This window comes from Cetorhinus maximus, chromosome 12 (assembly GCF_964194155.1).
Source record: "Cetorhinus maximus chromosome 12, sCetMax3.hap1.1, whole genome shotgun sequence".
NCBI lineage: Eukaryota > Metazoa > Chordata > Chondrichthyes > Lamniformes > Cetorhinidae > Cetorhinus > Cetorhinus maximus.
Window position 1 is genome coordinate 21,294,512 of NC_135890.1, and position 12,010 is coordinate 21,306,521.

Genomic DNA, 12,010 nt, shown 5'->3' on the forward strand with positions numbered 1-12,010 from the left:
TGTAATAAAATGAATTTTGATGTTATATAACTGTAAGAGATGGACTGAGACCCACTGGTTTCCTTCAACAGTGAAAGGAGTTAAGCAACTGGAAGACGACCCACAGAGAATGTTAATGATGTCAATAAATGAACAAGCTTAAACCAACATGCACAAATGAACTGCCAACCTCAACACCAAAGGAAATTAAAACAGTTTTTGTTCCTAACACTTCCTTAACCTTACTAGCTGGCATATATACTCCAAGCCAGAAAGCTGAGGAAAGAAAGAGCAGCCACCTCTTGGCCTTTTTCAGCTGGAGTCATAAGTTAGAAAGCAGTGCCTAGTTTCTGAGGTAAGCCCATCTCTGACGAGTCCGTTGCTGCAACCAGAATGAATGAACGCTGTCAGTGGCAGACTCTTGGGTTGGAGAACAACTCACGCATAGCTGGCCTCTCTCACTCTACACCAAACACACACACACAGAAAGAGAGAGGGAAAGAAACATGACAGAACAGGGCTGTTGGGAACCCTGATTATCTCCGCATGTGGCATCTGAGGATTATGCAGAAATGGAAGACAAATAAATACATTTTGTTCAAAAAAATAAGCTGGAAAGTTATAAGTGAACTGATTCCAGGATTGTTGTTGTTCGGGCAACTGAGAGATCATTTAGATCTGGGTGAGCGTGTAGACCTCAAAGGGCTCAACAGCATGCAGAAGGGAGTAGATGAGTGCGAATGTTCAGCAGCATCGAAAAGGGACATATGGCGAGAGGGGAGAGTAAGGCGATAGAAAGATGTGGTTCAGCACCACGGAGAAGGTACAGGTAGAGATGGTTCTATGAGTTCAGTACCATGGAGAGGGAACAGATAGATTGCGAGATACATAGTGCCCTGGAGAGGAGAGACTTGGAGGGTCAGTGTGATGGAAAGGAGAGATAATAAGTTCTACTGAAAAAGTGAAACAGCATCAGATTGAGTGAACAGAATGAGGGAGGAAGTGAGTGAGAGATAGAGAGATTGAATGAGATGGGTTGTTCAGCACTATAAACATAGTGAGTGTGAGTGTGTGGGGAACCGCACTAACCTTTGACTCGCTCCCCTCGGTGCAGCAGGATCTCACCCTCTCCCTGGGGCTGATAGGGCTTCACCACGATGAAGGTCCGTCCCGGAACCGCACTGTACAGTTTGCGCTTGGGTCCTCTGTGCACGGCAGCCGGGGTTGTGTTCGGTTCAGCGCTCACGGTGCTCGGGCTGTAAACGAAAACATAGGTGACAGTAGTTCTTCCAGACCCAGACCCGGTCCCGGTTCCGGACCCCGACCCGGGCCCGGGGGCCGCCCCTTCCCACATCCTCCGTGACCTGTCCGGGATGAGGAGGGGGACAGCAGCTCACTCAACTCGGCCTCTCCCGGCCGGAGCGCTCGGACACCGAACGGAAACCGGGCACCGGGTCCGTTAACATCGCTAGTCTGAGGAGGGTTGTGATGTCGCTGGCCGCAGCCAGGGCTGCGACATCCTCCCCCGGCCGGAGCTCCTCACATGCCAGCGCTGAATGTGAGCTCCGGCTGGATCTTCACTCACTCCCGGGCTGGCAACGAACGAGCCCCAGACTGCCCCTGGCCCCGCCCACACACAGGCCGGCCCCGCCCCCACACACACCGGCCCCGCCCCCCACACACACAGACCGGCGCCTCCCCCAACCGACAGCGGCCCCGCCCCCACACACTGGCCCTGCCCACACAACGGCCCCGCCCCCACACACACACACACACACACACAGAGAGACCGGCCCCTCCCCGCGCCTCCCCCAACCGACAGCGGCCCCGCCCTCACACACTGGCCCTGCCCACACAGCGACCCCGCCCCCACTCTGGCCCTTCCCACGCAGACCGGCCCCGCCCTCACAGAGAGCGGCCCCTCCCCTCAGACTGGCCCGCGCCCATGGCCCCGCCCCCAGACGCTCCGGTCACGCCCCCACTCTGACCTTCCCTGGCCCCCCGCCCCCATATCCATCCTCAACCGTTGTGTTGTCCACTCAGTTCCTCTTTCCTGTTTCCTCTGCGCCTCTACACCGTCCACCTCTTCACCGAGTCCCCGATCCGGCCCCTGCTCCGCGCTCTACAGGGTCCACAGGAAAGGTCAGGTTAACTCCCAATGGCATATGTCCCCGCTCCAGCCTCCAGCTTCCCTCTTCGTCCATTCCCCTTTTCTTTCTTCCCCCTTCCACCCGCTCCCTTCTTCTCCCCCCCTCAGCATCCTCATCCGAGCAACAGTTGATAGGTTCAGGGGACGGGATAAAAGGCAAAACTTGTTAAGAAAGTGCTGCTTCTGATTAGAGTCCTGATGTTAAGACCATCTCTTTAAAAAGGATCCGAGGAATACGATTCTCTCTAAGAGATTTTAATAAGTTTACTCTTTAAGGTGGGTCCCGGAATGGAGATTTCCTCTTTCAAAGGGATCTAAACGGTAAGTCTCCCTCGGGCTTCGAAAGGTGAGATTCCGCTTTCGGAAGAGGTGGAGACTCTTACGCGATATGTTTTTGCATGCAATGTTCTAAGTTTCTCGACTTCACTTATAGCAGAAGACCTCTTCATTTTCATTTTGAAAATGGAAAATACTTTGTGACTGTGCAAGGTTGACGGCTAATAAATAACAGCCAGCATTGGATAATAATGACATGTACAAGGCCCTCATTGAGAAGACCAACATAAGTCTTTGTGGCATTGTTTAGCAAAAGTACAGCAACTAAATGCATCCAAATATTTTTTTATCAAACATTGTCCTCCATGTCTGAGGAAGTCTGAAGGTAAAAGCAAAATACTGTGGATGCTGGAAATCTGAAATGAAAACAGAAAATGCTGTAAAAACTCAGCAGGTCTGGCAGCATCTGTGGAGAGAGAAACAGAGTTAACTTTCAAGTCCATAAGACTCGCGCTCTAAAGAAGTCATTTGGACTCAAAACGTTAACTCTGTTTCTCTCTCCACAGATGCTGCCAGACCTGCTGAGTTTTTACAGCATTTTCTGTTTTTACTTCCTCAGACATAGTTTTGTTGGTCCCTATGTCAGGTGACCATTCTATGAATGAGAACACTCAGTAAAGCCTAGATTTTCAATAATGCCTACATTTTCCTACCAGCATTCGTATGGGTTAAGGCCAGCCTTAAAATAATAGCAATGAGAAAATCTAACCTCGTCCGTTAGCTGAAACATTCACTTCCTCCACCATCGTTGTACCATGGTTGTAGTGTGTACCGTCTACAAGACACACTACAGCAACTTGCCAAGCCATCTATGATAGCACCTCCCAAAATCTTGACCTCCATCATTTAGGAGGACAAAAGCAGTAAGTGCATGGGAACACCATCACTTCCAAGTTCCCCTCCAAGACTCACGCAATCTTGACTTGGGCATATATCACCATTCCTTCGTGACTACTGGATCAAAATCCTGGAACTTCTGACTGAACAATGTTGTGGAAGCGGCTTCATTACATGGACTGCAGACATTCAAGAAGGCGGTGGCCCACCATTGCCTTCTCGGGTGATAAATGCCAGCCTCGCCAGTGAAACCCACATCCAGAGAATGAATATAATTTTTAAAAAATCCAGAGTGGCTGTTCCATTGTGAGGGGCTTCACATGGAGCCCAACCCTGTTCTCACCTGACATTCACAGTGGAGGTCATTGCACAGCAATCAGGATTTGGAATCCCAGATGATTTCCCCTGAGCCACATGTACTGAGGGCCAGTGTAAAATAACAGCCATACAACATTCTCCAATCTAAATCGTCAGACCTGGCATGGAGCACCATTTGCCAGAGCCTGTTTTCTTGCTTGCGAATGAGCAAACAAGCACCATCTGGACTATGACCGCCTCAGTGAAATACGAGGCAGAATTTACAAAGCACGTCAGCTAAGAGACAGAATCTCCCTCACGAGATGTAATACATCGAACACCTTCCGCATGTAGATATCTAAAGTACTGGTCAGACTGACTGGAGTAGAGGGGCCAACTTGAGGCACCTCATTGAAATGAGGATATTACTGCTCATGAGGGGGTATAAAAGGGAGCAACAAACATGTTTCTAGGTATAAATACTTAAAGTTTATGAGAAAATATTAAACAATTTGGACTGGTTTTCTTTGACAAAGAGGCTTCAAGATAAAGTAGCCAAAAGATTCTGACAAACATCAACTTGCATTTATACTTCAGGACATTTCAAAGTGCCTCAGAGCTAATTAAGTATATTTGAATGTAGTCACTGTTGTAAGGTGAGAAATGTGGCAACCAACTTATGCACAGCAACGTTCCATTAACAGCCATTAAAGAATCTGTTTCAGTGAAGTTGATTAAGGAATATACATTGGCCACAACACCAGAGAGAATTTGCCTGTTCTTTTCCAAAATCGTTCCATAGGATCTTTTGCATCCACCTGAGAGAACAGGAATGGCCTTGGTTTAATATCTCATGCAAAAGACACCTGTAATGTGACACTTAGTTAGACAGTAAGAAGGTCCCAGATTTGTTCGCCAGTCTGTACTGAATAAGCTGATCTTAGGGTGGCAGAAAACCATTGCAGTTACCTCCTGTATTTCTGGTCCAAGGAGGGAAAAAATGGCCAGAATATCCCTGGCATAATTTATCAAGACCAATCTTTCACTGTGGTGGAGGGTTCAAATCCCAGGGGAGATATTAAAAAGGATAGAGCCAGGTTAGAAGGGAAGCTAAGGGCAACATTTTCATCAAAAGAGGAATTGAGTTGTGGGATAACTTCCCAAGTAGGGACTTTGAAGTGAAGTGAATATGGGTGGGGGTCAAAAGACAATTGGATGTGAAAGATTTTCCCTGTGGGCTTCAGGACACTGACATTAGGGTCAAATGGGGGCCAGAAGAATGCACTGAGAGAGGAACAGTCACCCCGCTGTGATTTTCCCCAAATTGGCCAATTAATGGCCAGAGGGTAGGCCAGCTGTCCAAGTAAGGATGATAGCTGATAGGAGGCCTTCCAGCACGGACAGAGCATTAGGCTGCCTTTTCAGGTAAATGAGAAAGAGGCCACTTCAAGAGGGAGGGGTTGTTCCATGAAGCCTCCGGGTGCTTGGAGGCCAACTGGAAAATTCCAATTGGCCTCTGACATTAGGCTTTAGAACAGTCTTAACTGGCTACACACTGCTTGTGGACAGATATCCCTGCCACCCCACCCCACCCGATCCTGCCTCCAGGAAAATGGCGCGGGATTGAATGGTTCTGGGAAACTAGCACACCAACTAATGGCGCAAACCTCCATGCCCACCCACCTCCATGCTCACATCCATTGGTGCATAAAAATTCAGCCCAATGTGTTTTTGGGGAGAGTACCGACGGATATTGTGAGAAAGTTGGGTTGAAGCATATGGCAAGAAAGTAGTAAGCTGGGGCTGAAGGATATAGTGAGAAGGTAAGTAGGTGGGATTAAGAGATGTAGTCAGAAGATAGGTAGGTGATCTGAGGGATATGGCGAGAAGGTTTTTTGGATGAGTTAAACTGAGGTCATGTCTACCCTCTCAGATGCATGGAAAAAATCTCTCGGCATGATTTTGAACAAGAGCAGGGAGTTCTCCCTTATCCTGGCCAATATTTATTCCTCGACCAACATCCTTAGAGCAGAATATCTAGTCATTTATCACATTATTGTTTGTGGGACCTTGCTGTGCACAAATTGGCTACCATGATTTTGGCATTACAATAGTGGCTACATTTTTTAAAAGTACTTAATTGACTGTAAAGTGGTTTGGGACATCCTGAGGTTGTGAAAGGCACCATGCAAATGAAGTTTTCTTCTAGGCAACCTGAAAATAGCTGACAAAATAATCAGGGATCAGCTGATTACGGAGGTGTCCTTTCACTGGATTTATTCAGGTTCCTGACTGCCCATTCAATTAAACAGGCTGTACAACTCTAATGCCAACCGATGGAGGAAAGTACTATTTAGAAACATAGAAAATAGGAGCAGGAGTAGGTCATTCAGCTCTTTGAGCCTGCTCCGCCATTCAATATGATCATGGCTGATCCTCTATCTCAATGACGTACTCCTGCCTTCTTAGCAGACCCCTTGATGCCTTTAGAGTCCAGAAATGTATCTATTTCCTTCTTAAATATATTCAGTGACTTGGCCTCCATAGCCTTTGTGGTAGAGAATTCCATAGGTTCACCACCCTCTGAGTGAAGAAGTTTCTCCTCATCTCAATCCTAAATGGCCTACCCCGTATCCTGAGACTGTGACCCCTTGTTCTAGACCACCCCCCAGCCAGAGGAAATTTCATCCAGTCTGTCCATCCCTGTCAGAATTTTATGTTTCAATGAGATCTCCTCTCATTCTTCTGAACTCCAGTGAATGAAGGCCTAGTCAACCCAATCTCCCCTCATGCGACAATCCTGCTATCCCAGGATTCAGCCTGGTGTACCTTTGCTGCACTCCATCTATGGCAAGTATATCTTTTCTTAGGTAAGGAAACTAAAACTGTATACAACACTCCAGGTGTGGTCTCACCAAGGCCCTGAACAGCTGCAGTAAGACATCCTTGTTCCTGTACTCAATGCAATGAAGGCCAACATACAATTTGCCTTCTTAACTGGTTGCTGCACCTGCATACTTGCTTTCAGTGATTGGTGTACAAGGATGTTCAGATTCCTTTGTAAATCAACATTTCCCAATCTATCACCATTTAAATAATACTCTGCCATTCTGTTTTTCTTACAAAAGTGGATAATTTCACACTTACCCATGTTATACTGCTTCTGCCTTGTATTTGCTCACTCACTCAACCTGTCTAAATCGCCTTGAAGCCTCTTTACATCCTCCTCATTGCTCATATTCCCACCAAGTTTTGTGTCATCAGCAAACTTGGAACTATTACATTTGGTTCTCTTATCCAAATCATTGATATACATTGTGAATAACTGTGCCCAAGCACTGATCCCTGCGGTACCCCACTGCTCACTGCCTGCCACTCTGAAAATGACCCATTTATTCCTACTCTCTGATATGGACCACAACCTCTGGCTGTTCACCCTCACAGAATCACAGAATCTCTCAGTGCAGAAGAGGTCCTTCGGCCCATTGAGTCTGCACCGACACGTGAGAAACACCTGACCTACCTACCTAATCCCATTTACCAGCACTTGGCCCATAGCCTTGAATGTTATGACGTGCCAAGTGCTCATCCAGGTACTTTTTAAAGGATGTGAGGCAACCCGCCTCCACCACCCTCCCAGGCAGCCCATTCTAGACCGTCACCACCCTCTGGGTAAAAATATTTTTCCTCACATCCCTCCTAAACCTCCTGCCCCTCACCTTGAACTTATGTCCCTTCGTGACTGACCCCTCAACTAAGGGGAACAGCTGTTCCGTATCCACCCTGTCCATGCCCCTCATAATCTTGTACACCTCGATCAGGTCTCCCCTCAGTCGTCTCTGCTCCAATGAAAAACCCTCCCCCTTTAGGATGTCTTGCAGCCACTCAGTGACATCCTTGACCCTGGCACCAGGGAGGCTCTTGCTGCATTCCCCTGCAAAACCATCTCCCCCAGCAGTATCCAAAATGGAAAATCTGTTGGAGAGGGAGATGGACCCAGGGGACTCCCGACCAGTGCTTTCACTCTGTCTGGCGGTCACCCATTCCCTTTCTGCCTGTGCACTCTTTACGCGTGGTGTGACCACCTCACTGTATATGCTATCCACAAAGATCTCATCCTTGCGGATGCTCCACAGTGACTCCAGCAGCTGCTCCAGTTCCAAAACATGGATTTTGAGTAGCTGCTGCTGGAGACACTTGGTCACTCTGAACACATGGTCACCCTGGACACTGGAAATGCTCCTGACTTCCCACTTCACACAGGTGGAGCATTTCACTTGGCTGAGCTGCCCTGCCATGACTTACCCTTAAATTACTCCCTTTACTTTTACTTCCTCTACAGAATATTAAGGACAGAAGAAATACTTACCAGGTCCTACTTACCAAGGCTGCCGCTTTTCTTACTGAGGAAAGGTAGGAAATGAAAGGATCACCTCCTTCCCTCTTCAGCGAACTCCCTCTCTCACCAAACTAGAACTGAAGTACTCCAGTGCAGACAAAAGCAGCACTGTAGATGGCTTGCTTTTATGCTGTCTGAATCTAGCTTCTGAAAACCTGTTTAAGCCAGTTATCTAAATTACTAGCTGCAGCTGCAAGCGGAGTCTGAAGAACCCTTCTTTTAAAGCTGGACTAAAACTCACCTTCTCCAAACCCAAAAAGCAACTTTTAGTTAAACCCTTGGCTGCAAATGCAAAGATGCCCATCTATTCAACTGACGATGGAGTTACCTATTTATACTGCATTTCTCCACTTCAGTCTGGACTGTTTCACAATCATTTGTTTCACGGTGTTGCGCATCTGGCTGCCTTTCCCTGAGTTGTAATCACTGTCAACCGAACAATGACAGGCAGGAAATGTTCCTTTGATCTATCCAGCCTATTCCACATAACTGTGATGCCTTTTGCATTGCAATACAGACACTCCCTAAACACCTGGCAGTCATTTGAGAGGTGAAAAAACCAATAAAAACAAAAGCCAATTAAAGAAAGTAGATCTGCAAAATTGCTTTCCAAACCTCTTAGGTGATCAATACTCGTTCTGGAGATCACTCTATCCCTGATTAACATTATAAGGTGCCTAAGATTGTACAAGGTAATCTCTGCCCAACCAGAAAGCAGAAGCAGATGTTGTGTATATTTGGGAGTGAACCGTTGTACAGTTCTGCAGTTTCAGGAAATCCCTGCATTGCTTTCTAGCCACTCTTTCTTCTTCACTTTACTTTTGTACAAACTGACTCCACCTGTAGGGTGACTGCCACCTGGAATGCACAACCCAAGAATCTTTCAACCTCTTGAATGTGACAGAGTTTTCTCAGCTGCTCTTTTAAGCTTAAGAAACCTTAAGCTCGACTGAAGGTGGTGGGAGAGAAATTTGTTTGATATGCAGCCATCTCAGATATACAAACCATCTAGGTGCTCCCACATTGCACAGGTAATGCACGACACAGGCTTCAGCTGCACCTCCCCAGACTACAATTCTTTGTTAAAATTTAAAACAAAAGTGTTTTAAGGCTTCAAGTATAAACATGTTAGTTGCATTACAAGCTGAATTATCACTAAGATTAAACTCCAGATTCTCTTAGCCTTTTCCAGCTCCACTGGGTTCTTACAGCTCAAGATTAATGTCTTTGGGGGAGAAACGTATTGATCAATGATATCAATGAAGAATGCCATGCAGGCTATGAGGGCAGCGGCCCACATGACCGCTTTCCCCAGTAAATAGGTGTACATCAGCGTAGTGACGCAAATGAATTTCTCCTCCTCTCAGTTCAAATTAGATTGCCTTAACTTGCACAATGACCTACTGTTACAAGAAAAAATGCCAGAGAACACTTCTATGAACCACCAATTAATTAACCTATTTCCGCTTCAAATTAGGCCCTAGTTAAGGTACTAAGTAAGTAAGTAAGTTTAAAAACTCCTAGTGCAGATCAGCTAAAATGAAGCACATTAACTCAAATTAATGTAAAAGAGCTAAGTAAAAAATTACATCTTCATGCCTCAATCATTCCCTTTAAGATGAAATTCCACACACTCCTGACCTCTTGCTCTAATCATTCTGGTGGTATTTATTGCATTGCATTTACTGCATTGTCCAGCTGAGGCATTTTATCTGGAATCTTTGAGGACACCCTAGCTGGGACTTCCAGAGATGCTAGCAAAGCCACGTAGTTCATGAGACGGAAGAAAAAAAGTTTCCCTATGTTTTAAGATTCATTATAGTTTGTTGAGTGGAGAGCAAATACCTATTTGTCAATTACTACAGGAGGATTTAGGGAAGTTTAACAACTGCTGTAAAATATGCCACACTTGTTATTTATTTAGTTGCTCCTTGACTGTTTGGTAAATTTGTGTGACAATTAAAGCTTTGAAGATCATCTAATTTGATGTCATTCCACAAACGGCAACTGATGCTGCATCAACTGTTAATTTTAAATCTGAGATTGGTAGAATTTTGTTAGCCAAAAGTATTAAGGGGTATGGGGCAAAAGGTGATAATATGGAGTTAGGTCACAGATTGGCGATGATCTCATTGAATAGCAGCAGAACAGGTTCAAGGGGCTAAAAGGCCTTCTTCTGCTCTTATGTTCATATGTTCTACCACTTCTTGAAGAGATGGACCATTCTGTGAAGACAAGGTTTGGAACTGATGGCTTACGCAGTCTAATTGCAAAGTGACATCACATTACAAGGATGGCAGGTAAGTTTACAAGTAGATATGTAATTTAACCTGCCTAAATTTAAGCTAGATCAAATAATTGGAAATAAACTAAAAAAATCTAAACAAAGTGCACAAAATACATAGGGTTAAATTTTAATTGCAAAAACCAGGTGGATTTGGTTTGGATGGGGGTTTAAAGTCAGAAATCTGTTTTTTGTCTCAAATTCACCTCCAACCTTCCCATTTCTGGCTTTAACTGAGGGGGCAACCAACCTGATCAAAGGAGGTAGGCAGTAACTTTAAATATGATAATGAGGCCGTGAGCTTCATCATCATGCAGCTTTTGAACTTTAATTGTTTTCTACCAAGTTTCCTGAGCATCATGGAACCAAGTAGCATCCTTTAGATGAGAACTTGGTGGATTCAGCAGTAAGTGCCTGCCTTCGCACCCACCCTGTGGATCCAATGCCTACCTATGAGCCTCCATGATCAGAGCCACCCAACAGCCTTTCCTTCCCTAGGCCTCTGACCTCCTGCTACCCCCACCAGAACCCACCCCCCCACATCTCCCATCCACCCTGCTTCACCCCTCTATCAGGCCCAGATTCTCCCCCTCCATTGCTCACCCCCACCCCCACCATCAGGGTCTAATCCCCCAGCCCAGGCCTCTGCATGCCATGTTGCCCTGCCCCGCCTACCCCCACCCCACCATGCAGCTTCCAACCTTCCGACCTCAGGAACTGATTGGCATTCCCCTCCAATCGTCCTCCCCCCTCCAGTTGACCCCTTTAATCACAATCTCCCAACTCCCACCCACTGCCAGTTACGGGCGTGACCACACTTGCTGCAGCATGGCATCAATGAGCAGCTCACTCCCCACTCGACTGAAGGCCCGGCTGTCACTTAGGTTGAGCCTCCAGACAAGGAACTGATAACTGATGTCACTAACACCCTTTGGAGTTGTGCAGGGGATTCCCAATGGTGGGCTCCACTCATGCCCCACTCCAACTTTCTGACTGGTGCTCTGCTGAGAGAATTGGAGGAGCTAGAGTCTAAATCACAGATCTTCACAGTACCAATCTCTTGATTGTTATCTAAGCCATACACAAATTGGTACAGGACAAATGGACTAGAAGGTAAATGCATGGTTGAAAGAGTGGTGTGGGAGGCAGAGATTTCAAATCATGGGGTATTAGCAACAGTTCTGGGGAAAGCGTAAGCTGTTCCATTGTAATGGGTGTTACAACTCACAGTCAGGTGGTGAACAACTAAACTGGAGCTATTCTTACAAGCTGGTGTTTACAGAGGTACAAATTATGTATTATGCACCTCCAATTCAACAACCACAGTTTCAGCCTGCTCCTATATATAAACTACCAACTAATATACAATGAACAATAGGCTAAAAACAAGGCTGGGACCAGTGCCCTGATGAGTCAAATTACTGGGGTTGTAGAGAGAACTTTAAACTAATGGACAGAGGTACAGGGGTGGGGTGGGGTGCGGGGGTGTGGGGGGGAGGAGTTTAGAATTCAACAAAGGATGACTGAGAAATTGATGACGACAGAAAAAATAAAATGAGAGTCAACTAGCTAGAGGTGTAAAAACAGATTTAAAAGCTTCTGTAACTATGTAAAAAGGAAGAAATTAGTGGAGTAAATGTAGGTCCTTCACAGGCAGAAACAGGAGCAATTATAAAGGGGAATAACAAAATGGCAGAGATATTAAACAAATACTTTTATCTAGCTTCAT

The 12,010-nt window shown here is 46.0% G+C and overlaps 1 protein-coding gene across 2 annotated transcripts in view; it reads right to left on the minus strand.

Annotated features, from left to right (window-relative positions):
- The window catches only part of shank3a (SH3 and multiple ankyrin repeat domains 3a), a 1,183,771-nt gene that overhangs the window by 407,405 nt on the left and 764,356 nt on the right, over positions 1–12,010 (minus strand). For both annotated transcript variants that reach the window (XM_078553129.1, XM_078553130.1), the window contains exon 13: positions 1,069–1,235. In XM_078553129.1, the coding sequence (XP_078409255.1) occupies positions 1,069–1,235 (167 nt within the window). The remainder of the gene's footprint in view (positions 1–1,068; positions 1,236–12,010) is intronic.